The sequence below is a fragment of the Labrus bergylta genome, chromosome 21 (assembly GCF_963930695.1).
Source record: "Labrus bergylta chromosome 21, fLabBer1.1, whole genome shotgun sequence".
Taxonomy (NCBI): Eukaryota; Metazoa; Chordata; class Actinopteri; order Labriformes; family Labridae; genus Labrus; species Labrus bergylta.
The window spans coordinates 14,606,841-14,634,424 of NC_089215.1; the positions used below are offsets into that span (position 1 = coordinate 14,606,841).

The window sequence follows — 27,584 nt, forward strand, 5'->3', positions numbered from 1 at the left end:
ATCTAATCCTGTTTGTGCAAAGTGACAGTGGATATCTTAGATTAAATAAATAGTAAACATCATGACCAGCTGCAGGCAGACTTCTGTTATAGGCTTGATGTCAGAACAGATGTTTTTGTTACTGCAGCCTCTCTGAAGTGCAGCGGTAGTTCAGTGTTTGGTTGCAAAAGATGAACATGAAGATGCAAAAAAACCTTCCTTTCTCCAAACTATTTTGCCCTCCTGTCGAGCGAGTCATGTGACTTCCTATAGTATGTGCACATAGTAATTGGCTCACCCTTGAAGCGCTTTCAAATCAGGCAAAATTAGCAGCATGCTGCCGCCTCTGACAGATATGAGCTTTTCAATCCTCTCCCCAACTGAGTGGAGGAGTTTTCTGTGTCTTAATTACCGCACATTTGGCACAGTGCAGTGCAGAGCGAGCGGGAGCCACGGGGAGACGGGGACTCAGCTGAGACACTCAGACAGCGGTTGGTGACAGAAGCCAGGGGAGGATGCAGGGGAAGAAAAGGCTCCCAGCTAGCAAGCCTGGGATGACAGGAGCGGTGGTGGAGGGGGCCGGAGAGCTCCCTGAGGAGAGGCAGAAGAAAGAGGAAGAGCTAGCTCAAGGGAGAATCCCCCTCAGGCACATATGGCAGAATTGAAACATCCATATGCCGGCTTAAAAACAGAAGATATTCAGTGTCGATGCTCTCAGTCTCTCACTGCGCCTTCCTTTTGAGGTCTGTGTGCCGGCTGGTCTGTTTTATTTTGCACATAACTTCAAGTCTCAAAGGGATTCTGACAGAGAAACAGAGGCGGGGCAGAGATGTTTTAGAAGCTCCAGACTGGGAATACAAAGTCCTGGTCAGTGCAGACGGAGCAGCAAAATATAGGCTACTATAAAACCATTTTGATATCAAAGCTGCACCGAAACCAAAATTCATCTCTGCAACAAATCAATTCATATATATGTTTGGATTTCACTGCAGATATCTCGCTGATGTTTTCACTAGTCAAAATTGTTCTTTTCTGATAAGAATTTTTATTATGGCTTCGCTGACATCAACCCTTGACAAATTAGTAATGGGGGGGAATTGTATTGGCTCACAAACCCCCTGTGGCCTGGCGTAAAAAATATTCCCTAAAACACATCACTACCAACAGCCTAACAGGCCACTTACAAGCCAGAGGGCTGATTTTGATTAAAGTATTCTGCACCATGAGTTTGAATTATGGTAAATGGTAAATGGACTTGAGCTTGTAAATTTCTTCTCTAGTCTTCCGACTTCTCAAAGGGCTTTTACACTGCAGGTCACACCTACACACACTGATGGTAGAGGCTGTTGTGTAAAGAGTGCATCAGAATTAATTTATCCATTCATACACATTCATAGCAGGAGGAGCAATTTGGGGTTAAGTGTCTCTCCAAAGGACACATGGGACAGGAGTTGGGAATCGAACCCCCAACCTTCTGGTTGATAGACCACTGACTCCACCACTGAACCACTACAAATCAGTCGACATGTCAGTGTTGAGTTTGACATTTTATATTTTCAAGAGGTAGCTCAAAGAAGCAGCAAAGGCTAGCTAGGCAACCAGTCGACAGGGGCACCAGTAGCAGTTAGTTCACGCGCCTAATTTACAGAGGCTTAAGGCAGCCTGGGTTTAAATCTGACCTGTGGCTCCTTTCCTACATGTCTTTCCTCACTTTCTCTCTCCCTGGTTTCTGACTCTATCCACTGTCCTTTCTCCAAAATAAAGGCATAAAACGCCCTGGAGCAAATCTTTAAAGAAATACCGTGGAATTCACGTGAATTTACAGCATTCATTTGATCTTGTTTGTGTGGTCAGGATGTAAAGCTCAGATGCTGTTAGTCTTGTACTGCTGGATGGAGGTGGAATAAAGCTGACGAATCTGACAGATGACTTGACTTAGCTTCAGCAGCTAACTTAGCATTTAACCACTTCCACTTCCCTTCGCAACCATACTGGTGTAAAAATTGGTGCAAGATCCACAAAGCTGAAAAATCCCTGTAAACATTATTGATAATGTTTCATTCCTCTAAATGTGTTTTGCTCTTGGCCTCAAACACCCAATATTAGAGGAGATCTTAAAAACAGTTAAACATCCTCCATTCAGCTGGCGTTAAGACACCTCAGGGCTCAAATCACTTAAGGGCACTTTGGTCTCATTTCAGGGTCTAAATCAGTAAGTACCTAAAATCTTCACGTGGAAAACCTCCATTAAATTTAATAACTCCATTTGGAAGGAAGTTTTAAATAATGAACCAATGTGTACTTCTTATGCACGAGCATTTCCAGCCAGTGTTTCCTCAGATTTGTCCTCGTCGACTGTGAAAGAGCACAGAAAGACCCCGCAGAGACAATCGACTCCTGCAGCCGCGAGCATCGAACCGCAAAGTCTGACAGCGAAGCAGTGGACGTGTTAGTGTAGAAACTGTTCCTGTATCCGTGCTACAAATCTCTGCCAGCCTCACCCATGTCTGCTGCCTCAGTCTTTTAATTATAGCAGTCAGCTGTTTGTGGGGAAACTCTGCACAGAGACAACATGACACTGACCGAGGATGTTGTGACACTGCAAAACACTCCTGTCCACATAAACACTGTGACCTGTTGAGGATGTAAAGAAGTGTCCTGACGCTCAGTGTAAGCACAGAGGCTCTTTTTGTGCTCCTGATGAGGCTCTGTGTTGAAGCTCTGTGTTCACTTTTTGTCCATTTTAAAGCTCACAAAGTACATCTGCCTCCTGTTCAATTGTGCTCCCGTCACTAAGCCGCCTCAGTTCCCTTGATGTGGCATTGATCCGTCGACTCGGAGCATTGTCTGTGCCAGCCTGACCAGCCCCATCAATATTACATCAGGTTCAGCCTAAACAGCTCTGAACTCTTTGCAGTCCGCAGGGAGGTAATAAAATTCCTGCCTGTCTTCATTCCCTCTGCGAGGAGAGTCACAAGACGGCTGAGCTCAATCTTTATTCTGCAGAATAATTCAGTGGCAAGAGGTGAGGTTGGAAAAGGATACTCGTGGGCTAAGCAAAAAGTGACTTTTACATTATTAATCACCTCAAACATTCATTAGTAATCTTGCGTAATTAGTGTTTGGTCCTTTCATCACCCAGAATCAGCTGTGTCGAGGAAATTAAATGTTTACAAGAGAGTGAGTCAATGTTTGCTCGCTGGAAGTTAAATTGAATTATGGGAAGAATTACTTCTGAGCGCTCAAACCCACCTGAGCAGCGCAGGGAGTTTACACCGTCCAGCTTTGTCCTCAGGTGGCTCCAGATTTTGGCCCCAGCTCCGCCCAGAGTTCCCTCCTCAATCTCTGTCCTGATGGCAGAGGTTTATCCAGCACACACAGCAATCTAAGGAAGCATGAAGATATTAAATTAAACCAGGAGGACTCAGCCATGCAGCGAACACAATGCCCCCTGGGAAATATAGTAAAAAATGGAAAGAGTTTCCAGAGGATGATATCTACAGCACTGGCGGCTCATTGACTTGCCTGTTAGCGAGCTCATTAGCCTTCTAGCTATAACTGATTCTGCAGACTGTAATTTCATACGATCTGTCTTAAAATGAACGGGCTTAAAACCATTTCAAATCCACAGAGTGTGTTGTTGTGACTCCGAGTGGAAGCTGAAAGTGATTCATGCTCACTTTGGTCTTGTGACTGCGTCTAAATCGGCGGTTTTGGTCGAGGAAAGAGGTCACGGCCTGTAGCTGAGCTGGCTAACAAACTCGTCCAATGCACTAATCCCCCCGGCGGCCATCTTGGGCTCTATTTTAAGAACTCTAATTGAGGAGATGTCATTTTGCCCCTTTCACTTCAGGAAAGCCAATCGTCACACATAAGCGCGGTGAAAGATGAGAGAAGGATATATTTATTAAAATGGGGAGAAACAGGTGTTATGTAAGCGTTTCCTTGAAGTGCCTCGCTCTAATCATTTAACATGCCATCACTAATGGTCTGTAATTTCTACTAATTGAATTTTGACCGTGCCGTTTGAGCGGAGCAGATGGATTTGTGCAAAAAAAAAAAAGACTTTACTTTTACACTTACATGTCAGCCGACTAAGAAATCAGAACTGCAGCATCATAGTTACTCAAACCTGCACGTTGAATTTCCTATCATGACGTTTCAAATGTCATGAACAGGAGCGATTCTCGTGTCTGTCAGGGCCCTAAGCAAAACTTCATAGGGGCCCCCTCCAACAAGCGTTGATCAGCATCATCGACGCTGAGTCCTCGTTCTGTTTTCACTCCCACACATCATTCCTCTTCTTTTTTCTTCACTGACTTCCATCGACAAACTTTGGTTTGTAAATGCAAGCGATGCTTCCGAGGGTATGGAGGAGTGCTGTCAGATGGGGCCTCTTTAGGGAGGTTTTCTGTCATTGCAAAATTTTGCACATTTTGAGCCCCTGCTGTGGTATAAGGTTTGTAAGCCTTATTCTTAAAAATTTCTCTCCGTCAAATTCACCAACGTCTTCCTCAGAGATTGTTCTCAGCAGTGTTCTTATCTCCTCGTGTTGCAAGTTGAAAGCGTGCATGTTGTTCCCAATTAGCATAGGTAACTGCCCACTCATGACCATACAAGGGCATGAGTGCAGGTCCCTGCAGCATTCTCAAAAACTCTCCATCAGTCAGACTCTAAAATAAGGTGTTTGTAAACCGTCTCAGGAGTTTGGAAGCATTTGGATTGAAAGAGCGAGACTAAAGGTAACTCTGCTAGCTCCCTGTTCAGAAATATAACCCCGACCGACGGAGGCTCCGAGTCGAAGCAGAGGCGGCGTTCATTCAAATTTAGAAGTGACAGCGTCGCTAGGCTATATCTCCCCAGCAGGCCGGTGTCAGTGGACGTTACCTCAGTTAAAGGGTCAAGCTAACACTTCATCACTGCTCTCTCTCTCTCTCTCTCAATGCACGCAGAGGCGAGTCAAGGTCAGCACAGACACATTCCTCCCAAAATACCTCCGACAGGTAACACGATGACACCCGGGAGACGGCGTGTGATGGATATTTCTGAAAGTCCCCCAGCCTCTTTTATAAATAGCTCGACTGCCGTCTGTCCTTCATGACTGCCTTCCCCTGGCAGGCTGATTGATAGGAATGCACATAATCCATTATTTTGGCTCATTGATTGAGCCCGGCAATCAAAGATCAGCGTTGTGGCAGAGGTAACCGGACCCTCCTTTGAGACGCCGCGACGCACAGGCACAGGCAGAGGTGTCAGCCGCCGGGCCTACTAATCACGGCGCCCTGTGATTAATGGCTATGAAAGCAATCACAGGGGAAATGCATCATCTCTACACAGCCTCCATCTATCAACCTGACTCGCTCTCATTTGACTGAAACGCATGCCAACGTGAAATATGACGCTTTGTCAAAAGCGGAGGCTGCACGTTGGCTGCGGCGCTGCAGAATGTAATAATTAAACACACCCGTAAAGAGCCATTGTATTTCATGCAGAGAGACGTGTATGTGGAGCGCATTTCTGACGCTGTTACCCTGAGTAAACATTTCATGCCTGGCTCCGCTGCATAATTACAATGCTTCACCAGTTCATACAGAGCTACAATACACTAACAGTCATTTTCCACTTCAGTCATCTTTCAATTTGTTTCCCCACATGACGCCATCAGAGTAACGGTGGAAAGAGGAAGCGATGCCTCCCCTGCACACCATCAAAAAACTATTTATCAGACAGTTTCACGTTTCAGACAAGCCAGCGTCCTAAACCAACCCATCCCTCTGTCAGTTGTGGATTATAAAGTGCAGCAGGAGTGGTTCCCTGGTTTCTTTACAAATCTGTGAAGTTGTTTTCTTTCACTTTTGGCTGTGCAAATGTAATTTCACACAGCGGGGGGGAACGTTCCCTCTGCAGCCGCAGGAGTCCCCCACTCCCATCACCCTGCAATCTGCAGGCTGGCCTCTTCCTGCCCTCTCCTCCAAACTGCCTCTCCATCAGGCAGCGTGTGGTTAGTCTCTACAGGTGCTCACAATGTTTGCACAAGGAGCCCTTGATTTGGTACTTAGAGGAACTCATTCATGCTTTTATTTGCAGCCCGGTCAACTTCCTTAAAGTTATCGTTTCCTCCGCAGTGCTGCTGCATGAGTTTTTAAGAAGCAAGAAAACTGAGATCATAACTTCTCTAAAATCTTTACAGTGGCTGTTGGTTTAAAAACCACTTCATCACTTCTGACTGAAGTACGTTTCTTTACGTACGTCTTTAAGAATAGAAACCTCTGCAGGCCTCATGTTGTGTTCAAACAAATCCAGCATCTTTCCTGGAAATATCAGGCACAAACTGCCATGTTGTCCGTCTTCATAACATCATCCAGAGGAGCACTCAGCTTTTTTATATCACAGTCTCTGTTATTTGAATGATGGAGAGTATAGAAAAGAACTGAAGCTTATAAAACTACATTTATTCAATAAGACAGGAGTGTAGGAGGGGAATGTATGAAAATGTAAAAACTACAGGTCGTCTTAATTGCACAGATACATCGGCCTAAAAATTACAAATGTTTAAGTGTAGTTCACTCAGTGTGTAGAGAACTAAAAACAAGAAATGATAATATTTGGTGTCTGTCTTGTAGTTCCTGTGGTATCAAACAGGTATCCACATGGTTTGGTTCTTACTATTATCAATCCAAGTTTTAAATTCTGTATTGTAACATCCAGAGTGTGAAATGGGGCATTTTTGCATGTACTGTTTTTGCAACCTAGCAATTGGCTTTGCATTTTGCAGTTCTGAACACTTCTAGATATTCAGGGAAAAGTCAGCCAGAGTTTAAAAACGTTCAAAGCTGTTGTTCCTTTGCTGCAGTTTGGGAACATTAGAACATAAAACTGCACTGCAATACGACTGCAGCGCATCTTTGTGTTTAAAGCTCTCATATTGTCCTCATGTTCACCTTCACCTTATCCTGGGATTGCTTCAACATACGTTCACCTCGTGATCAGAAACTTTGCCCACATTTAGTTTGAACATCCAGAGTAGTAACACTGAATGTGAGTTTGAAAATGAGGATCAGGAGAAGAGGTCAAGTTTAAGTTAATTACTGACTTTCTTTGCCGTTTCATTTGAACTGCTTCTACATTTTAAACTTTGATGATATAAAAAGCCGCCCTGCCTGATTCCGGGTCCGCCCCGCCTGATTCAGGGGTCAGGACATAAGTCAGAGGAAACATGGGGGCAGAAACTGGAGGAGACACAAAGAGACTCTCAGTAAACGAGCGTTAATGCTCATTTTTAAAAAACCTAAATGACCGGCAGAGTCAAACGGGGTCCTTCAGCCTGTTACAGATTCAGAAGATGATTTATGTTTTCTTACATCTAATGAGTGCAGTATGTTTGTCAGTTTGAAACAAATTGCTGCTGCATCAGTGGAAATGAATTCTATAGATTTTCCCCTCCGCTCGTTCCACTTTTCTCTCGGCGAGGTTATTACTTAATTAGACGGCAGGACGGCTCCGCCAGATATCTCCCCTGACTCCGACTCTCCTCACCTGGAATACTGATCGCCTGGCAGACGCTTCAACCAATTACCTGACATCAATAATATATGAAATAATACATGGAGACATTTCCACTAAAACCTGTTTCTAACTCCTTCTTCTCCCCTTGTGTTGTTGTTCGGTGAGTCACCGCGTCTACACTCGGAGGAACTCTAATCTTTTTCTGCTCATTAGAGAATCCAGGAAAACCTGCTTAGAATTCAAAAGCCCAAAACTAACGGACTCCCACAGTGTTTCATGACATTTCATGTTATGAATGTGTGCAGATTATTTTCAGGGATAGACGTTTAGAATTTAAAGATCTAACCAGAAACTTAAAAAAAAAAAACAAAAAAAAAAACAGGAAAGTTTACGAAAAGCTTCTGATTTCAGACAGATTTTAATGACATGATTAACGTCTAATAAATGATTCATGGGCAAGTCTTTCAGACCAGTGCCTTTGGATTTAGATAGAAATACATGAAATTACGTTATTTTATACTCGACATCTGACAGTGGACATGTTGAACCTGTTCCCCACCTCAGGCATCAACATGAACACGTCTTCAAGTCTGATGAAGGGCAAGGGCCTGAAACGTCACGTGGAGATGATTCCCATTATAATTTAATTGGAGCAGCTTCTGGTGTGTGGACTCTTTCTCTGTATTTGGATGTTTTTTTGACATTTTTGCATATGCACGATTATTTACAAATCTGCTGTTCATAAATAATACTCGTGCGATATATTGCTAGAAAGCTAAAGTTTCTGATCCCAAACATGTAAACCATTTGAAGATCTAAGCGCCACAGCAGCCACAATCCACGCCTCCGTCACATGATGCAGCCGTCACAGACAAAGGAATAACGATGTCTTCTGTCTTCTGAGTCACCATAAACTCTCTGTTCAGAATATTCCAACAGAAACGGCCCTGCTGCATCGACAAACTTCCCAACGATCTAAATCCAGTGAAAGATTAAATCCAAACAGGGTACTTTTTGATTGACACCTCATTTCACCAATTACAACCTGCCGTTCACTGTTCCCACTCTATGATAGCCAATGAGAGCCTGTGTTGAAAGGAGGTGTCTGCCCCTGTTCTGATGTGTCTCTACCCGGCCAATTGCACGCCACTGTGCCGATGAGGGACGCTTCTTGTAGCCAATGAAATTCTGAACATCCTCAGGAGGAAGAGCAAACCGACTTCGAGACAGGACAGCGGATAGAGTCTGAGACCTGCGAGGTAGAGTGGGGAATGAGCGGGAAAAGGTTGGGGTTCGAGGACTTGTGGCAACAACGCACGCCCACCGCTAGGCGACCTGGCGGAGTCCACTTTTTATGCTTTTTGGGAGAATGAGTGTAAGCTTTCAAAGAGAGAGACTTTGTTTCGATGGACTGGTTGGATAACAAATTCCAGTCTTTAAAGGCTCAACTTGCAGCTCCCTGAAGCCTCTCTGAAAGCGTCCAAGAAACGCAGACTTAAAAATGGAACAGCTTAATGAGTTTTAATCACGGGTAGGTTTTGTTTGGAGACCTCTGTGGATAATTCAGCTCTGATAAAAATGTTGTGAATGATGAACACTCAAGGGTCATTTGGAGACTCAGGTTGTAAAGTTTAGAGCCTTCGATGCGGCTGCTCCGGTTTGCTCTGACCAAAATAGTTTTCTAAAATAATTCCTCGTTGTCTTTCAGAATATAAAAACCTGCTAGGACCCTGAGTGAGATCGACTAAAGAGCTACAATCTGTGTGACGCTGTGTCACCAGAACCTTTTCTTTAGATTTATTTTTGGAGCTTTTTTTCTTTTTATTTGATATGACAGTGAAAAGAGTCTAAAGACGGGGGGAGAGAGAGACACACATGCAGAAAAGGAGCAACACATCAGACTTGAACCCGGACCGCCCGTTTTGAGGATTGTAGCCTCCATACATGGGGCGCAACCTAACCGCTAGGCCCTCTGCGCCCTTCACCAGAACCTTTCAGGGTTTACATTCTGTCCATGTTCTGAGATCAGATCAGAAGCAATTAAAATTTTAGAGGGCGGCATGATCGACATGCGACGGCCTCTCCAAGTCATATTTTATTTTTTATTTAGACCAAGCGTCAACCTCCGGTCTTGAACAATGAAGCCAATAATGAAGTGCAAAACATTTTTTTTTACATTTTTTACAACATAAATTAACATGTTTACAGCCTGGTTCAAAAACCAAATAAGTCTGATTAGTTATTGTCATCACTAGCACACACTGTACGGGGGGGTGATTTTTTTTTAACTAAAGTCTCTGTTTTGTTTTTATGAACGATACGTGCTACCATAGTTAGGTGTGTAGCAGACATGATTACGTGTAACGGTTTGTCAGGAGTTTTAAAACCTGCCTTAGCTCCAGCTCTCAGCCTGTTGTTAGGTTGACTGAAAGTTAGACTGAGACAGAATTTCCAGCATGGCGGCTCCTGCCGATGAGCCTCCACAGTCACTTAGGCTTCATCCTTTGATATTTGCAGTCTGTGGTTTAGACGTTTGTTTTTAAGGGCAGTTGCGTTAGATATATTTATACATTTGTTGTTTTTCTGTTTCACTGCTGGGGTCTTTTTTGTGCAGAAACAGAAGAAGAATGACAAATAAAACAAATCTTAAACATTGTTTAATGGATATATACTTAACGTTATTTCAGCATTCTTTTGACCTGTTTATTGAGATTCAATTTGTGTATGTTGGCTTCTTTCTGCAGCTGTAAACCAGCCCTCAGCTGATCTGAGATTCTCTATCAGCACTGAAACAAGATGAAGATGAGGCTGGAGCTAAAACGCTTCATTAGACCGACTTCATGTTTGAAAAGAATACGAGGGAAAGGCTCCCAATGAGTGCTAATTGTGTTCTTTGCCACTTCATAACGTTCATAGACGAGCGTGAGAGAAATTTGAAACAGCAGACAGAGGAAAGGATTATTTCCCCGTGAGATCGAATCATGAAATATTAAAATCCCAACACACGGTGGCATCAAATTCCTCCCAGCCAGCTTCTTCCAGTCTGATCTGGCAGGCCATGAAATTAATCACTATTTCTGTGATCAGTGTATCCGATGTGACTCGTGGCACTTTTCTGAAATGTTAATAAAGCCATATTGAATGGTGCACTATTCTCGGCAGGAAGACCGTAGCCCGTGGCTGCTCACTAAATCTCAATGACTTCATTAAGTCATTACCATGAGTCACGGCGCCCGGTGCCAACAGCAATTAAAACACGACAGAAAGGAGCCGTGTCCTTGGGCCGCCGTGCAGCTCGGGACTGATACGCTTTACTAGATTTAGCAGGATGATTGACATATCAATAGACACAGAGGTGGATTAAATGGACTCAATCAATATTCAGATTTGTCTCGCTCACACCTCGCTCCTGAGGCACAATGCGCAAACCTCGTCAAGTGTTCTCTGCTTGGTGCTGCGGGCTGTGTGTTGATGCTGCTGTCACAGAAACAAACAGCGCTCTGAAGATTACATTTCACTTGTTAATGCTCCAAAAAAAAAGTCGGCTTTTTAGCTCGGTGTAATTGAAAAATTACTAAAAGGCAAACAAAAGTGGGGAAGTGGGGGGAAAAAAAAAAATCCTGCAGGGCATGAAAGGTCGGGGAGATTTCCTCCCAGTACGGAAGCGACTGGTTAATATTCATCCAGTTCTTTTGTCTTTTTGATTCCTTCTTGAAGCAGCAGGCCAGAGGAGACGGGGAAAAAAACGTAACTTTCAATGAATGTGTCAGGGCTTTAATTCAAGTCGCTCCTCTGTCTTTTGTAGAAACACATTTCTATTCATGAAGCCAATCCTCTGTAGTCATGACACTGCATACTTATGTTTCTTTTGTAAAACTCCGGCAAAATGGTAATTAAATTGCAACTGTGGGCTGCAGTCCCCTATGCAGACATAAAGCAGGCTTTATCTTAGTTAATGACTGGCAGTTGATTATGAAAACATTCATTTTTTCTCCTCGTGCGTGAAGGCAGTCCACCCACACCTTCCTCTTTTGTGCGCGCTACAGTATTGTTACGGCTCCATTGTTAATGAGTTTAGAATTAACTGGCTGTAATGAGCGGAGCCCCTGCTGAGGCTGATTGTGCTGTAGCAGCAGGAGGAGGGACGTATGGAGGGATGTGTGCAGGTATCCGTGTGGAGCTGCAGGACTGGCAGGCCGGTCACGCCTCGACGCTTCTCCCTCTACAGACTGACATCAGGTGTCATCCTGCGGCCGCTCATCTCCTTCGGAGGATTGCTTTTATTGTGATTGTGGAATTGAAACATCAGCTGGTGAAGCTGTGGCCTCAGTCAGCCGGGAGCTTTAAACTCGACACAAACTAATCCATTACACTTGGTATAATTAGCGCTGTTCGCTCATTCACACTCGTTTACGATGCACTAAACGCTGTAGGTGTGGATACAGTCATTACAGAGGAGGGCTGATGTTTTCTTTGGAGATCGTGCGAGGCAGTAATCCATGGTACCAAATATTAGCATAAATATTAGCATATCCTGCGTGATATGACTGCTGGTAATGCACATTATTCCTCCATCACAGAGCCACCTTTGTGTTGATTTACTCAGGTAATTATAAGAGTAATTATAATGGATTAAATTGGGTTTTGTTTGAAGCTGGAGGCTGTGCAACCATTAAGCTTTTCTCTGCAGCCTTGCATGTCGTCACCACGGCTACGCGCTGTTATCTGTTAATGATTAATACAGTAAATGGGTCCAAACATTCAGGTTCGTCTGGGATCTGTTTCAAGCTGGTGGTCCCAGGTCCCAATGAGTATCAGAGAGACTCTAACAAGTTCCTGTTTTCAGCACACTTTGCTTTCAGAGCTCTACAGAGGTTGATTATGGTCGGTCCAACTAATTAAAGATTTCACCTGATAGAAAAAACATTTGCTGTACGGCTTAGGATACCTCAACTTCAGTATTCACTGAAGTCCTTTTTACTGGAAAACAGGCAGAACGCATCGGGCCATAATGCAGTCCTAGAACCAACTGTGGTTATCCAATGACCCCTAAGCTTTGATTAATCAATTTAAACACACATTCACATGCTAACAATACACTTTTAGGACAGGCATGCACTATGCAAACTCCGGCTGTTTCTGACCCAAAACCCAAGAAGTTGGGACAAATATCAGCCCTATGTGCATCATTTGCGGTGCAGTGTACAGGACAGTGGGGGGCAAGAGAGCCGATTACAGGCCGATCAGCAGCTCCCGACCTGTGGGATGAATTTCTGACATGTTTGAAATGTTTGTCGTACAACAGCACACTCACACACACTCACACACACTCACACACACACACACACACACACACACACACACTGAGAGGAGAGCCACAAGGCGGTTACCAGACTCCAGGGCTTTTTTTTCCTGATACTGCAAACTGTTGATATGTGTTCCCCCTCGGATCACCATAGATATGAACAAGAGAAACGTTGGCAGGAAATGTCTGCAGCTGACGGAGAATATTTGTTAGGATGAAGATTCTAGTGAGCTTGTATTTGTTTGTGTGTGTGTGTGTGTGTGTGTGTGTGTGTGTGTGTGTGTGTGTGTGTGTGCGCGTGTGCGTGTGCGTGCATGTGCATGGACAACTCCAACATACACATAACACCCTGCATCTCAATTTAATACTGATTTTTTTTCTTTCTGTGTGTCATTGCCAAGGCTGTTGCTAATCCAGTGGGAGAAAAACAAGCGTCATACTCCGTGAAGCTTGCAGCACTTTGTGACAGAACCAGCAGGAATGCTCAAATCTAGCTTTAGCAGTTGAAGAGAAAGTCTCTGAAGTCTCAAGAGCTCCAGGAGGCGTGCTCTGTTCTTTCATTAATTACCTGGCAACAGATACTCTACATTCATGGCGTTGAAAGGTGTGCTCAGTGGGTGCTCAGAGAGCTGAATAACCTGTCCGTCATTCTAAAGAAAACTTCTATGGTGTGTACATTTGCTAGTGCATGAACGTGTGTGTCCTGTACGCATATAGGGTCCTGAAAAGGTTTGAAAATATGGTCACCTGAGAAACAGCCACTTTTTAATGCAGAATGTCTCCTCGTGATGTGGCTTTGGAGTTATTGGGACATAACACAGATAAACCTTGACTTAATCAATAAAGGCATGAGATGGTTGAGGAAGCTTCTTACTCCTACTAACCTACGTCAACAATGTCTGTGTTAAATGAGGTTGTATTTCAAGATGGCCACACGCAGGTTCATGCCTCAGAGTTAAAGCAAAGGTCATAGTTACCCGTTTCCGACATTTAAAACGGGTCATGTAAGGTTTGCAGTGTGTCAGAGAGAATTAAGAACAGCGTAGTACACCAGCAGGATTTTGGGGTTTATTCCATGCTCCTCGTCTGCGTCTCCTCCTCCTCTCTCTCTCCTCTCTGTCCTGCAGCATAATTCTCTATAATGAGCTTGTGGACAGGAGATGAGATATGATTCTTGGAATTAAAACAGCATTTTCTACTTTGATCATCCAGCAGTGTGTGAAGCACTGAAATAAGACTCTCCCCTTCTTTATCGAATCTGTGCTCTCGCTCTCCCTCTCTTAATCTTCCCCTTGCTCGCTCGGCCCGCTCTATCTGAGCTTGGGGGATTGCTGTACGAGATGGAGAGTTAATGAAGAAAGCTTTTTTTTACTCCCCTGCAAGAAGACCGGTAAACTCTGGCAACTTTGTACTCTTCTGTTGTTAATCACGTCACGACCGGCTTTCATGCTCTGCAGTCCCAAAACCCTGAACCAGTTCAGCATGAATATTTCACGTCGTTATTTCCAAGCCCCCGAGAACGTGTCTTAAACAATGGCACGAGCTGCTCCACAAATGAATCATAACTATTTTTTGCTCTTAAAATTGGACAAACAGCTTTGGTGCTTCTCCATGAAATGACGACAACATCATGCCTTTGATTCCTTTTCATTACACGCCGTCTTATTGAACAAAACAGCAGTCGGACAGCCTCTTTCTCTCACGCGCGCGCACACACACACACTCAAACACACACACACATGAAAGGCCTTGTCTCCGTAAACTGCGAGTGAGATGTAACATTGTCAAAGAGCCATTAAAGATGCTATCATCTAATATGGAGCCTGACGTGGGCTGGTGCTGTTGGCAGCGTGGTTATGTAAGCAGCTTTCTCAGGGCCTGATAGCAATCCAACACTCCCAGCAGGGGGGGCCGTGCAGTGTGTTTGTGTGTGTGTGTGTGTGTGTGTGTGTGTGTGTGTGTGTGTGTGTGTGTGTGTGTAGGGTTAGGGTTGGGGGTGTGTGAAAACCAATCACACATTCAGTGCGCTGCATAATAATATTACACCCGGTGTTTTGCCACAGGTACAGAGAGAAGCTCTCCTTCGTGCCAGTTGATTTGTTAATATGCTAATGTAGCGTGATTAGCGAAGCATGGAACCTGTGCTGTGTCCTCACTCAGTGAGGTGTTGATTGAAAGAAAAAAGAAACCTGAGAGACAGATGAGAAAGAAAACGCACATTTTGGAAATCAAAACTTATCAAAATGCTAAAGTTAATACTTAAAGGTCAGGGTTTTTTTTTTTTTAAACAATAAGCTTATGTAATGTCCACATTTCAAAATCTCTCGGGCCTCACTGAAAACTGATGATTAGAAATAAACATATGATCAAGCTTAGTGTTTGATTTCAACAGCACATTGATGTTTGGAGTATTTTCCAAAATTAGAGTAATTCTCGAGTTCAGTTTCCCTGTTGTTTTATTTCCACAATGAACCAGAACGCTCCGTTTTGGTGTGTCTGTCTCTTTAAGTGCAATGAGCCCCCCCTGAGTTTTCCTGGTAGACATCACTCCTCTGTAGCGAGAATAAAAATGGTGGACCTGCGCAAAAGTTTTGTTCTAGGCTGGGGGTGGAGTCCATCGGTGGAGATACCAGGGGAGGGGAGGGGATTTTTTACCAGAATCCCACTGTGACATCACAAGGAGAGCACATTTGAAACGGAGCATTCATCTCTGTGTTGTAAGACTTATGCAGACCACAAACAAAGGACTGGATGGGTTTATTTCACATGTTGTAGGTCAGTAGACACTCAGGTTACCAAAATATATGTTCAAAAACACTGTAGAAGTGGATTTTTCATAATATGTCCCCTTTAACATTTAGCAGTTAACAGTGTGCCATGTGCTCGTCAGCTTGAGAGCTCAGAGTCATCTCTTTACAATGAAACATTTGTGGCAATGAATTAATGATCAGTTTGTTTGAATGCAGCTTCCAGGCTCTTGCATCAGCAGCACCATTAGCAAACATGGTTTATGAGATTCTGCACACACGCCACACAATGTGCTCATATGAAATAATAGAGTATCTGAAGTCCTACAGTCATAAAAAAAACATTTAGTTTTATTACAGCATACATCACAGCATGGCAGCAGCCCCTGGAGTCACTGTTTGCATTTACCCTCACTGAAATGTACATAATTATCGGTGAGACTCACCATCAGGATCTTAAGAGTTCAGACTTCTGTATTCCTTTTAGATTAAATACTGCTAAAAAAACAAGGTGGCAACATATAAGGTGCTGCATGCTTTAAAAAAAGGTGTTCTTCAGTCCCTCTGGCTATTTCTCTTCTTGGCTCCGTGTGTATTCTGAACACACAACACGTCTGCGGCCGACATTTTGGCGGGCCGAGTCCATCATCCATCATTGCTCTCAGTATGAAGCCCTGCTGATGTGTCAGGGCCGGCTCAGGTGAGGGTGGCTGAAAATGCAGCTGAGCCTCTTGTACAAGAGTTACCTTGGGCCGAGAATATGACCAAACGTTGTTAAGAGATGATGGTCAGCATGCTGGCAGGAAGATTCGCTCTGGGGGGGGGGGGGGGTCTCCTCAGTGCACGGTGATGCTGCAGCAGAAAGTCAGGCCTCTCTGCCTCCTCCAGCCACCATCACTGCTGCTGCCTGTCTGTAGGTGTAGACGTTGACTGTATTCCAGTTAAGCAGCATAACCGATGCAGTTTAGTGCTGAGCCGCCAACTCCTCTCCTGCCTCAAACAGCTCAGCTTCGCAAGTGTCATTTCATACGTTTAATCCCTTTACAGTTACTCTGAACACTTGAACTGCAGGATTTAATCTCACTACAATGTCTAATTCGACGGGTCGTGCGTTAAGTGTAAATCATTTGAGTGACTGTGTTTGCATGGACTCAAGTGTCCTGGTTTTGACCTGAGATTTTTAAGTATCCGGTTTTTGTGTTGGGAATGTTGTGAACATCATATCCTGATTTTAAGAAACAGGAACAAGATACTGCGGCATGTTTACGCCTTACCCCGGTTTCCGAATGATGCCGACTACCTGCGCAGGATCAGCCAAGTGAAGTATCAGCAAAACAAACATGGCAGCAACGAGAGCAACATAAAAAACTGAGTTTTGTCTTTTGGCAATGAAGGAATGAAATATAATTGGAAGTTCAGGTGTGAGGAAGCATGGACAGGCTGACCTATTCAAGTCTGTGGTGAACAGGCTGCAGAACGCCGGTTTACCAACACGTTCGGTGGAGCAGAGCCGGTGACTTTGGAGACATTACTACTTGGTTAGTGTTTGTCAAAAATAAACATCGCAGAAATGTTTATGCACAAATCAAATGCAGAAATCATAAAGCAGGATACGAGTATTCATCATGTATAAGGAGATATGAAGAACCAGCTTTCTCTGAGTCCAGGTAAACACCAGATCCTGAAGGTGATCAGAACCAGGATCAGACTCAGGATAGGATTTTCTTATTGGAATAATAATAATAATTTTATAATTTAAAAACAGTGATTTGCATTCCTGCCTGGAGTCAAAGCTTTACATTTATCTCCTTTCTTTGCATTACAGCCTTCCTAATTCAACATCGTCTCAGTTCACAGCACGTTTCCATGAACTTGCTGTGAACTGGGACGAGCTGAATCTTCCTGCAGCTCTCTCTTCAACCTGTTGACTAAAAACGATGCACACATCATAAATACAGCGCATAATGTCGAGTCAGGAGAACTGTAACCTGTGCTGTGGGCTCCAAGGTTTCTTGTCACATTTTGGTTCTGAATAACCTTGCAGGAGAACTCAGGCCTGTAAACGGATGTGCTTGGTGTTCCTCAGCTCATATAGCAGGGTCACAAACACATGAATTACCTGCAGAAGCACGAGCAAAGGAGCGAAAAATACATTCTGTAAAATAAAGCTGAAAGTTTAACACAGCTTCAGATTCTCCTGAGAACTGTGACTCTGTGTCCTCATACAGGGACATCACATTTGTACATTTTCTGCACCTTCTACTAGTGTTGTAGTACTCAAAATCTTGTCTCGGCCTCGGAGCACTCTGGTCTCAGATATGTCTATGTCTCGGTTAGTGTAGTCTTGACTACAACGCTACCTCCTACCTCATTCTGATAAACCTCTGTCCTCATATGTAGACATGTTTCTGTGCTCAGCAGTGGTAGTGACACCTAAGTACACTACTCTGTAAAGAAGATTGTGACTCCCCTACCTTAATGGATAAGGTCTGAGACCTTTTTAAATGTATGTTTGATACTTTTACATTCACACTTAAAGACAGTTTTAGTTTGATATGTCACACATATTTAGACGATGTAAGCATCAACCTGAAACAATGAGATATGAGTAAATGGGACTTTATAATACTCATGCAATGAAAAAAAAGGAAGGAAACTTGATTTAAGGCTAGGAAAGAGCAGAGAACAGATAACAAATATTAAAAAGCTCATGCATGTTCTACCCAGGAAGCAAACTCCAGATATTAAAGCTAAAATATTTGCATAAGTTTGAATAATGAGGAGTGTGGTTGAGTTGATTGACAGGTGGACCTGTAGTTGTTTGTCAGGAGGCTTAAGGCCCTCAGCTCCACCTCTTTGCCTGTTAGATAGATAAGGTAGTCAGCATTTCCAACATGGCGTCTGCCATCGTTTGGCTTCAGAACGCATCTTCAGAAACCAATAGGGAAGTCACTGAGACATGTTTGTACAGTTTGTACCATTACATTTCCAAGAAAGCAAACGACTCACTGAGGAGTAGAAAACTGTAGAATAGGTTAGAAGAAAGGACGAACTACATGTTTTTTAGTTTAGTTAAATTGTTTGCAGCCTTCATTTTGCACAGAAATATGTAACAGTTTTATAGTAGTTTAGGTTGACCGTATTTTCAAACCTCCAAACTCACATGTATCAATCAACAGATCGGTGACCTGCACTGCTCACACACTTTCGTAGGTTTGCTTGTGAGCAGCTCGTTTAAGATGGTCGTCTCTCTGACGTTTGTCTCGTTAAAGTAGATGGTCACAAAGCAACTTGCAGCCTGCACCAACTGTTTGTGTTTGCTAGTTGTAATACGGATATATCCGCATTTCCACCGTGGGCGACTGAAAATGGACACTTGCAGTGGGAACAAAACGCAGCATATTCATTGGCTTGTACTTTTCAAAGAAAGTTGTAACTCTTCTGGAGCCGTTTGGGAAACATTGACTTCCTTTTTTGGCATGACAGCTAGCCTCCCTGTCATTACGCAGTAGGTCCTGTCAGCATGATAAACTACGCTAGCTAAGGAAAAGCTGCAGCCCTGAGATTAATTGTCACATGTAGAGACAAATCAGTGATGAACTTTGACTCGTGGTGCATTAGTGATGTTTCTCTATTGGTTAAAACAGAAACAGTCTTGGCAATAACATCAATTGACACATACAGACAAATCAGTGTAGTTAGCATGGTGTATTGTTTTGGTTGGTGTAAACCGGGACAGGGACTGTTCAAAACCAGGACATGTTAGTGTTTTATAGATATTTGTGGGGACTCAGGACACCAAGCTTGAAAACAGGGCGGTCCTGGTCAAACCAGGACCCTAAATGAGTTCAATCTGTGATTGTTGTTTTTATTCAAAATGGAATATCTTAATCAGTCAGGCCGTTTAACGTTAGCCTGCTGCCTCATGCTGCACATGGCACTTTGTCTAATCTTTTAACACCCCTTCAATACATAGCATTAAGACCTTGATGCCCTACTTTATCATTGCTCTATTATGGATTTTTTTATTATGTACATGTGTTATAAGGGTGTTTAATGGTAAAATGCTTCATGCTCATCAGTTTTTAACAATCCCAAGAGGTTGAGAGAGTGTTAAGATGCAAGCAAAGGCTCAGGTGTCTTAGTGTGTCTATATTACATGTGAAGTCGAGTTCATTGGGTGCACGGTGTCCCATGTTACAGGAACACATGAGCGCCATCTTCACCCTCCCCCCCTCAGCAGAAACATGCCATCAGATCCCAATAAAGGATGCAGGAGATGACAGAGCGAGTCCTCTGGGAAAAACTCTCCACAGCCATCAATAGGCCGGCCTTGCATTACATGTCCGATGGATTTATCAAGCCATCGATAAGTTATTGACTGGAATAACGCTCAAGGTTATCTCCCAGGAAGCTCCAGCCCAACGTCCTCCAGGAAGAGGTTAATGTCAGAGCCGCTTCTGTTTCTCTGAGGAGCCATGAGTACAGGTTTTACCTCATGAGGGGAAATGACTGTAGCACATCAAAGCAGGTGCATCAGGAGATTCTGATCAATAAGGAGGAAGCTCAAAAGAATTGAAATAATTTGTCATTTGCAGTATGACCAACATCATTGGTTTTTGATTGCAATTTTTATTTGAACTGCACTTCATGCACAGCAACAGAATGCATGATAAACATGCATGTTCCTGTATTCTTACACCAAATAGTGGACATTTCATGCTTTTCTCTCGTGCCCAAAACACACGGAGTCACTACTTTATCATTTAGTTATTCAACGCAGCTTGTAGCCTGATTTTAACTTTAAATAACAGTGAAGTGCTTTTTCCTCTCTCAGATGTTCTATAGCCTTACATTACTGTACAGTAAATACTAAAGACTACATATCCAGGTTCTTAAAGTATCCGTGCTTTGATTTAAATGGGCTTTGCAGTGAAGGAAACGGGGATCAGATTTAATATAGCGAGGTAAAGAGTGTGCCTCACACTGCCAGAACTCAAGTAATGAAAACAGCACATCTCTGTACTTAAGTGTACATACTTCTTAACACAGAGGTTTCCATGTAAACATTCTGTGTGCTCATGTGGAAAAATCTGCAACTCATGCTCATCCGTGAACCTACAGCAGTGCCCCCACCTCTTATCACATGTGTAATCTGGACTGTGGAGGTTCATTTGGTTACTGGGTTTAAGGTCAGCCCTGCTGTGCAGATTGTTCAGAGCGTCCCTGTTGCTGTGTGTTGGTGTGTGGGAGGCAGCGGCGGTGAGAAGCTGAGGGTAAATCGATATTGATGGATCAAAGTGCTGCATGGCTGGAGCCCCGTGGTGTCAGGGTGCGGGAACAACAGCGACTTCTCACACCTCCTCCCTTCTTCTCATTATCCTCTCCTCCTCCTTCTACCCCAATCTCAAAACTCCAACTCCTCTTTGTCTTCTCCCACACTTCATGGCATTGTATGCTTTCTTTTTTGTGTGTGTCTGTATATATATATATATATATGTGTGTATGTGGGTGAGAAAGACCGAGACAGGTGACTTGAAGCTGTTTGTCGTGCTGTGATGGTGTCAGGAAACATCAGCCACTAGTTTATGAGAAGATAAAATGTAACACAATCAATATCCAAGCACTGAAATTGTTTTGATTTCCAGTAAAGCTGCAGGAATTAATCGCTAAATCCATTGAAAGAAAATTAATCCAAAAATATTTGATCAACACTGACGGCTGTTGTGATTTCCTCATGCAAAAATGTCAAACATTGGCTGGTTTCAGCTTCTTAACAAGGATCATTTTCTGCATTTTGTCATGTTGTAATTAAAAAAATGGATTTCTTTGAAGTGTTGTGGTGACAAAAGGAGCTATTTGAAAATGTCTCTTTGTGTTCAGGGACGTTTTCTACAGCTTACTCTCATTTATTCCAATAAACAAAGAATCAATTAATCATAAAATAATCTGCAGATTAATGGATAAAGAAACTACTCATTATTTTAACAAGGTGTTTTGTTTGAGATGAAGAAAAATCTTTATCAGGAAGAAAATAAATATGTGAAGCGATATCTGTCATTGATAGATTGTACTGAGAGATATAAAAGCATGTCGTCAGCATAAAGGCACAGCACGTGGGTATTACTGTAATGTGAGGGCAACACTCTGATGCTGAAAGAATTTTTTATTCAGAAAATAAAGTTGCTGTACTTTTTTCTAACTGCTGAACATGTAAAAAAGAAGACTGTGTGTGATGGGAATTTATTCCTTTTTGTTATTTTCTGTTCAAATGTGACTCTCTGTTCTGTCTTATTTTCAAACACACAGGCTAAATGTATTAAATAACCACTCGGTTCTGTTTTCCAGGAGAAAAACATTGGCCGGTCCGCTCCCAGAGTCACCATGGTAGGGATGGCTGTTCTTTCTTAGAAGGGTCAAAGTTGCCTCTAAACACTTGCTGTTCACAAACCAACCAAAGATGAATTCTAATCTAGCCAAAGTGGTGTCTGATCAGTGTTTGGACGCAGCTTATACCTGCAGTGTTCATTGTAGTGCAGTGCCTTCCTGTTAACCTCTCTATAACCCTAACCTGTGCATTCTCCCCTTTGACCTTTAGCTCTCCTGTCTGTGTGATGAGTACATGTGTGTACTTTGGTCTGTGTGTTCTGGTTCTAGGGGTGAAACGGTACAACAAGCATGTGTATTGAGACTAGAAAGCAGATGTTTAAAATTAATCTACACTTACACCCATAACACTCACTTCCTTTGTTTTCCTAGAGTTGGATGTAAAGGTAGAACCACTCTTGTATTTGATGTATGGAGCAACAACAAGCAGGTCATTAGCATTAGCATTAGCATAAAACTGAAAGAAATATGCTGGATTTCCTTAATTTAAACTGTACAATGCCCTCAAGTTTTTCAGTCTTCCTAATTCCATTTCCTTTGTGTGCATCAGAATTTGCACGCTTCATTCAGGTTCAGGTGTTCAGGTATTTTAGCCGTTCAAATTTCAGTTAATTTGAAGAGAAGAAGAAAACTATGGATAATTCTGCTCCCAAGAAGTCCTTCATCACTACAAGGTCATTTTGAGACTCGTATTGAAAAGGTTTCTTCATGTTACGCTCGCTCATGCGTTCCTCTCTAAGAAACAGAAGTTCAAACATTTGACTGATAAAACACAGGTGGACTCTCACTCTTCTCTACTTAAGATTCAAATATTCCACTTTCACAGTGCAGCTCTAGAAGTAAGTAAAAATAAACAAAAAACAAACTTGGATCTATCTTTTCAAAATCAAAACATACGCTGACATCACATCTAAAAGTCACTAATGGACACATTTGACCTCTAATGTTTATTTTGTACTCAGACAGAAATGTAAAAATACAGTCAAGTACGCCTCTGTATAGTTCCGAAGGTCTCTGTACTGCTCGGGGTGTGGATAATTCCTGGTTTAGTATAAATTAAGTTAAACAACATATTAGCGAATTCTAGCCCAGTACTACAGAAGTACAACATTTGTTATAGTTGTGTAAAGCTTGTCCACATTTCCACAAAGTTATTTAAAGCTCAGTTTTTAAAGGTCACATATTATGCAAAATCCACTTCACCATGTTCCTCTAACACTAATATTTGTCTCTTGTCTGTCTACAAACCCCCCAATGATGAGAAAAGTCCATCCTCTCCGTCTTCTGCCTGCTCCAGTTTTCTGAAAGTGTGTGCTCAAACAGGCTGTTTGGAGATGTTCCCTTCATGACATCACAAAGGGCAGAAACGTAATGTAAACAAACTCATCCAACTATGCCAAACTGACTAACAGTGATTAATTGTTCGTTTAAGACTTTGTCTTTTTGGGATTTATCCTCCCTGCAAACCAAAAACAAGACAATACAAGACAGTTAAAGGTAAAAAAACATATCCATGTTCCGTTTCACCCCTATCTGTTCCTGTTTCAATCAATGGTGTAGTAATGTGGGCTAGCCTTCCAGAGGAAATTCAAACTGCTCTAAAATGTATTCTGTTTAATTCAACTAAAAAGTCCATCCTCTGAGGACAGTTTGGGCCTCATTATTGAAAAGCTAACCAAATTGGGACATAGTGTATGTAAATGAGAATATTCTGTACCTCTTGATGTTTGTTATGGCTGGCCCACATTTTATATTTTGTCATTGTGTTGTGCCTTAAAAACCCAACTGGTTCCATTCCAGTATGTGCTAAATCCTGCCCTTTGAAATGTATGTTTTGAACTGTTTCACTGAAGCTTTCTCTGTGTGTACTGAACTGAATGTGCTAACCTCTTTGGTGTGCGTGGTCTTCGACTCTGTCCGTCTCAGTGGAGAGGAGGGCTGGTCTATAGAGGCATGGATAAAGGCAGTTTTGATGATGTTACTTCTTTTATTTTAAGAAGACATCAGATAAATCTGTGCTTATCCTTGCTGAAGATATACGGACCCTCCTCTTCCTCCTCTACCTCTTCCTCGCCCTCCGCCTCCTCTCAAAGGAAGTCTGCTTTTCAACAAAAGGACTCGGTTGGTATGTCAATCATCTGTTGAGAGAAATGGCTTTTTTATTGGCGTATTATTCTCCGATGTGACAGCAGATGAAAATGCCGAAGTGTTGCACTTTTTGATTTCCAGGGGAGATTATTACCTTTGGAGTCACTTTGGCTTTGTAGTGAAAGAGCAGACGAGCTCTGTAAGAACATCATGAAGCACTACTTCAATCAAATGGATCTCTTATTGCCTTTTAACACACCAGGTCACAGTTGTCTGCGCTGGGTTCACTGTCTATCACATTTCAAAATGAGCTAGCTATGAAGTCCATCTCGACCTCCTGCCCTCTACCGTCCCTGCTGTGACGATCAGGCCACATTTGTCAAAGTGGAGAGGCTCTGACATGTCCAGTAACTACTTGGCCTCTGGTGCCTAGGGGGTGATTGTGAGTTATGAGATAAGGAGCGATACTTACTAGCAGTATGGATAGAGACACTCTGGACTGGGATTTTTATTGCACTTGAGGAACACAGGAACTTTGTAATCTGTAGCTCGAGTGCCTCTCATTAACGGAGTTATCTATGAATGCAGAAAGATATCAGCGTTGTTATTCAATTCTACAGACACAAAACATGTGTTAATTGTTTTTTACTCATTAGCAGACGTGTGCTGTAGATAATCTGACATGCAGCCTTTGTGCAATAAACAGTATTTGCAGACTTTAGGTATACAAAGCACCACTACAAACCTATAAAAACTGGAATTGGAAGAATATATCTGAAATGGCATTCCTTAAAACAGAGGGCCTCTAGTGCCAACACTAAACTGGCTGATAATGCTGCAGTGTTGTGCTGAAGTGATGTGGTGCAATGATTCTTTTTTTATGTTTCAGTACTTTGTTGAAGTGTTGATGGTGTTTTTCCACCACATACTGCTCCCCTTTGTTTCTGCAGAGCTGCTGAATGCACTGCATCCTCTGTTACTTCTATGACGCTGAAATACGACGCAATGCCCGCAGTTGAATGTACAGTTTTTTTGGGGGTTAATTTATATTTTATATGTGCACAGATTTCATTTTTTTAAACTAGAAATAAATAACCCTTTGACTTAGCTCCACAGAGTGTTTACATGTCCAACCAGCAATCAGAGATTTGAAAACAAAGCTAACGATGGCAGGTATTTACATTATGGAGATTAATCGGGCACAAACTTGACTTTAAAATGGATGTCAGTGATGCTCGAAGGGCAGACCCGGTTCGATAACAAAATGACTTAGGGTGCATCTCAGGTCAAAGGGGGTGCAGCTACAGTGACTGGCAACAGCCATGAAAAACAGCGTAGGTGTTCTGGGTCCAGCATTTGGCTTCACTGATCCCCATTGGTGGAAATACAGTGTGAGTCGTTCTGTTTTAATTTTTCATACGAATCTTCATTCTAGAGATGAAAATGGATATTATGAAGAATTATTTTATATTTGGCAGCTTTTACTTTTATATTCTACATTCAGGGTATTGATAAAAGCAAAGGGTCTCAAGGATATATCTTTGTTCTTTAGAGCAGTGGACTGACTCACTGCAGGAGACAGACTCTAGTGGACACTGGAGGAACTGCAGCTGTAAAGTTGGACATTTTAACATGGGGCTCTATGACTCAGGGCAGGAGACGGACCTTAGCAGTTACAAAAGCAGTGCTAGATAGACAACACGACCTGTGTCTGCCTGATATGTAAATATGGTAACTGTGATTATGTATATCTACTATATAGAAATATAAGACTGGTTTGTGATGTTTAATTTGTCCCTGTCTCTCAACAGTCGGAGAAAAAAAGTATTACTGCAGCTTTAACGGAATCATTATAGAAACTTGTGTTTAAGGTTTGCTCTCTGGAGTTGGAGAGAAAAACATGATTTGCTTGTCTGATGGCTTTGGTGGTGAAGAACTGAAATTAAATGGATGTTAAATTATGATGAGGGTCTGGATGTCAGTTGCTCAGACGGCTCGTAGAGAAACGTCCCACACAGCTCATTATTTCAGTCTTGTTACCTTTGGTTTTGCATATTCATCCTTTCCTTTTTAGTCAGCACATTATGTCATACCACGCTGTTGTCAAACCAGACTCCAGAGATAAGAAAGGACAAACTGAAAGTCTGTGGTATCTGTAAAGACACTGTTGCTTGTTGTTTGTTTGCAAGTATCGACTCTTGGGAAGTATTTCATCTTATATTATCGACAGCGAGCAGTTCATGCTATGCTGCAGTAGTTCTGTATTACACTTTCAGATCCTTATTGACTTTCCTTTTTCTAATAGCTGCTTTTCAAAATGGGTTTTACTTTACGAGCTCTTTGCAGTAAAGTCAGTATTATCGAAGTAGTATCAAATGTGCAGAATAAGTCTGTCATGTTTTAAATCTCTTGATGATGTAAATGGTAAATGGACTTGAGCTTGTTTATTTCTTTTCTAGTCTTCTGACTGCTCAAAGCCTTTTACACTGGAGGTCAAACCTACACATTCACACACTGATGGTAGAGGCTGCTGGGTAAAGTGACCATCAGAAGTAACTAATCCCATACTTACACATTCATACACCGCAGAGGAAGCAGCGGGAGCATCTTAAGGTTAACATCTCTGCCGGACGTCCTCTATTGTGGCCCTTTGTTTCCGTCACGTTCTTCTTCTTCGTTATATTTATTTGCAGGCTACACTGTGTCGTGTTGCTATGATGATATGATGTCACACTAGCTGATGCGGCTATCAACATCCAACTTACATCCTGCCTACCAAGTCAGGGTACAGTTGGCTGTCAAGCAAGCAAGATCAGGGTTTACCATCCCAAACTGTACTGGACAGCTTTAAGACTTCTTTCTGAAACCAGAGGATTCTTCCTCTGCTGGTCAACACAATAAAAGTAGGTTTCAGGCACTTCTGCATTGGCTTTGAAATTGGAAACCGACTTCCACTTCTAACAAACAGTCTGTAGTTTGAATTCTATTAAACATAAGAGCAGTGGAGCAGACATTAATTATAAAAATGAGACTTTCACTGAGAGATGTAGGTTAAGCCTTTGTCAGGGTAATTCTATGTTGTAAGCTCAAGTCTCCAAGCAGCCGTTCACTTAAGATTGAGCAGTGGAAGCTAAAATTAGCCGAGCTATAAATATAACTTATAAGCATTATCACCCGAGCTGTAATTAGGTCAGAGTTAAGCCTCCTGCTCCGCCCGAGAAATCAATGAGGAGGTGGGGGCTTCTCGCGTCCAGGGGCCTAAAGCTTTGTCCCCCACTAACCGACTGAAGAGGGGCTATTATACCCGTTAACATTTAGAGATTAAATGTGAACACTCTTGGTCAGTTGTTAAATGTCAGGCCTTTGGTGGCTCCCCTTTTCTCCGCTTCCTGCACTGCGAGAGGAGTGCAGGGACGTGCTGGTGGCACCGCGCTGTCAGCTGAGGCATCTACATTCATACCTGTCACACACATTTTGCACACGCACACGCACACACACACACACACACACACACACGTGCACAATGCAGTGTGTACCTCTACCAACCGCTACCTCCACCTCCTCTGGGCCTT

The 27,584-nt window shown here is 42.7% G+C and overlaps 1 protein-coding gene across 10 annotated transcripts in view; it reads left to right on the forward strand.

The window, feature by feature from the left end:
• The window catches only part of LOC109988614 (protein shisa-6), an 84,006-nt gene that overhangs the window by 32,268 nt on the left and 24,154 nt on the right, over positions 1–27,584 (forward strand). For 6 of the 10 annotated variants that reach the window (XM_029278553.2, XM_020640163.2, XM_029278558.2 and 3 more), the window contains exon 5: positions 21,886–21,924. The exons of the other annotated variants lie outside the window; for them this stretch is intronic. In XM_029278553.2, the coding sequence (XP_029134386.1) occupies positions 21,886–21,924 (39 nt within the window). The remainder of the gene's footprint in view (positions 1–21,885; positions 21,925–27,584) is intronic. 10 annotated transcript variants of the gene reach the window in all.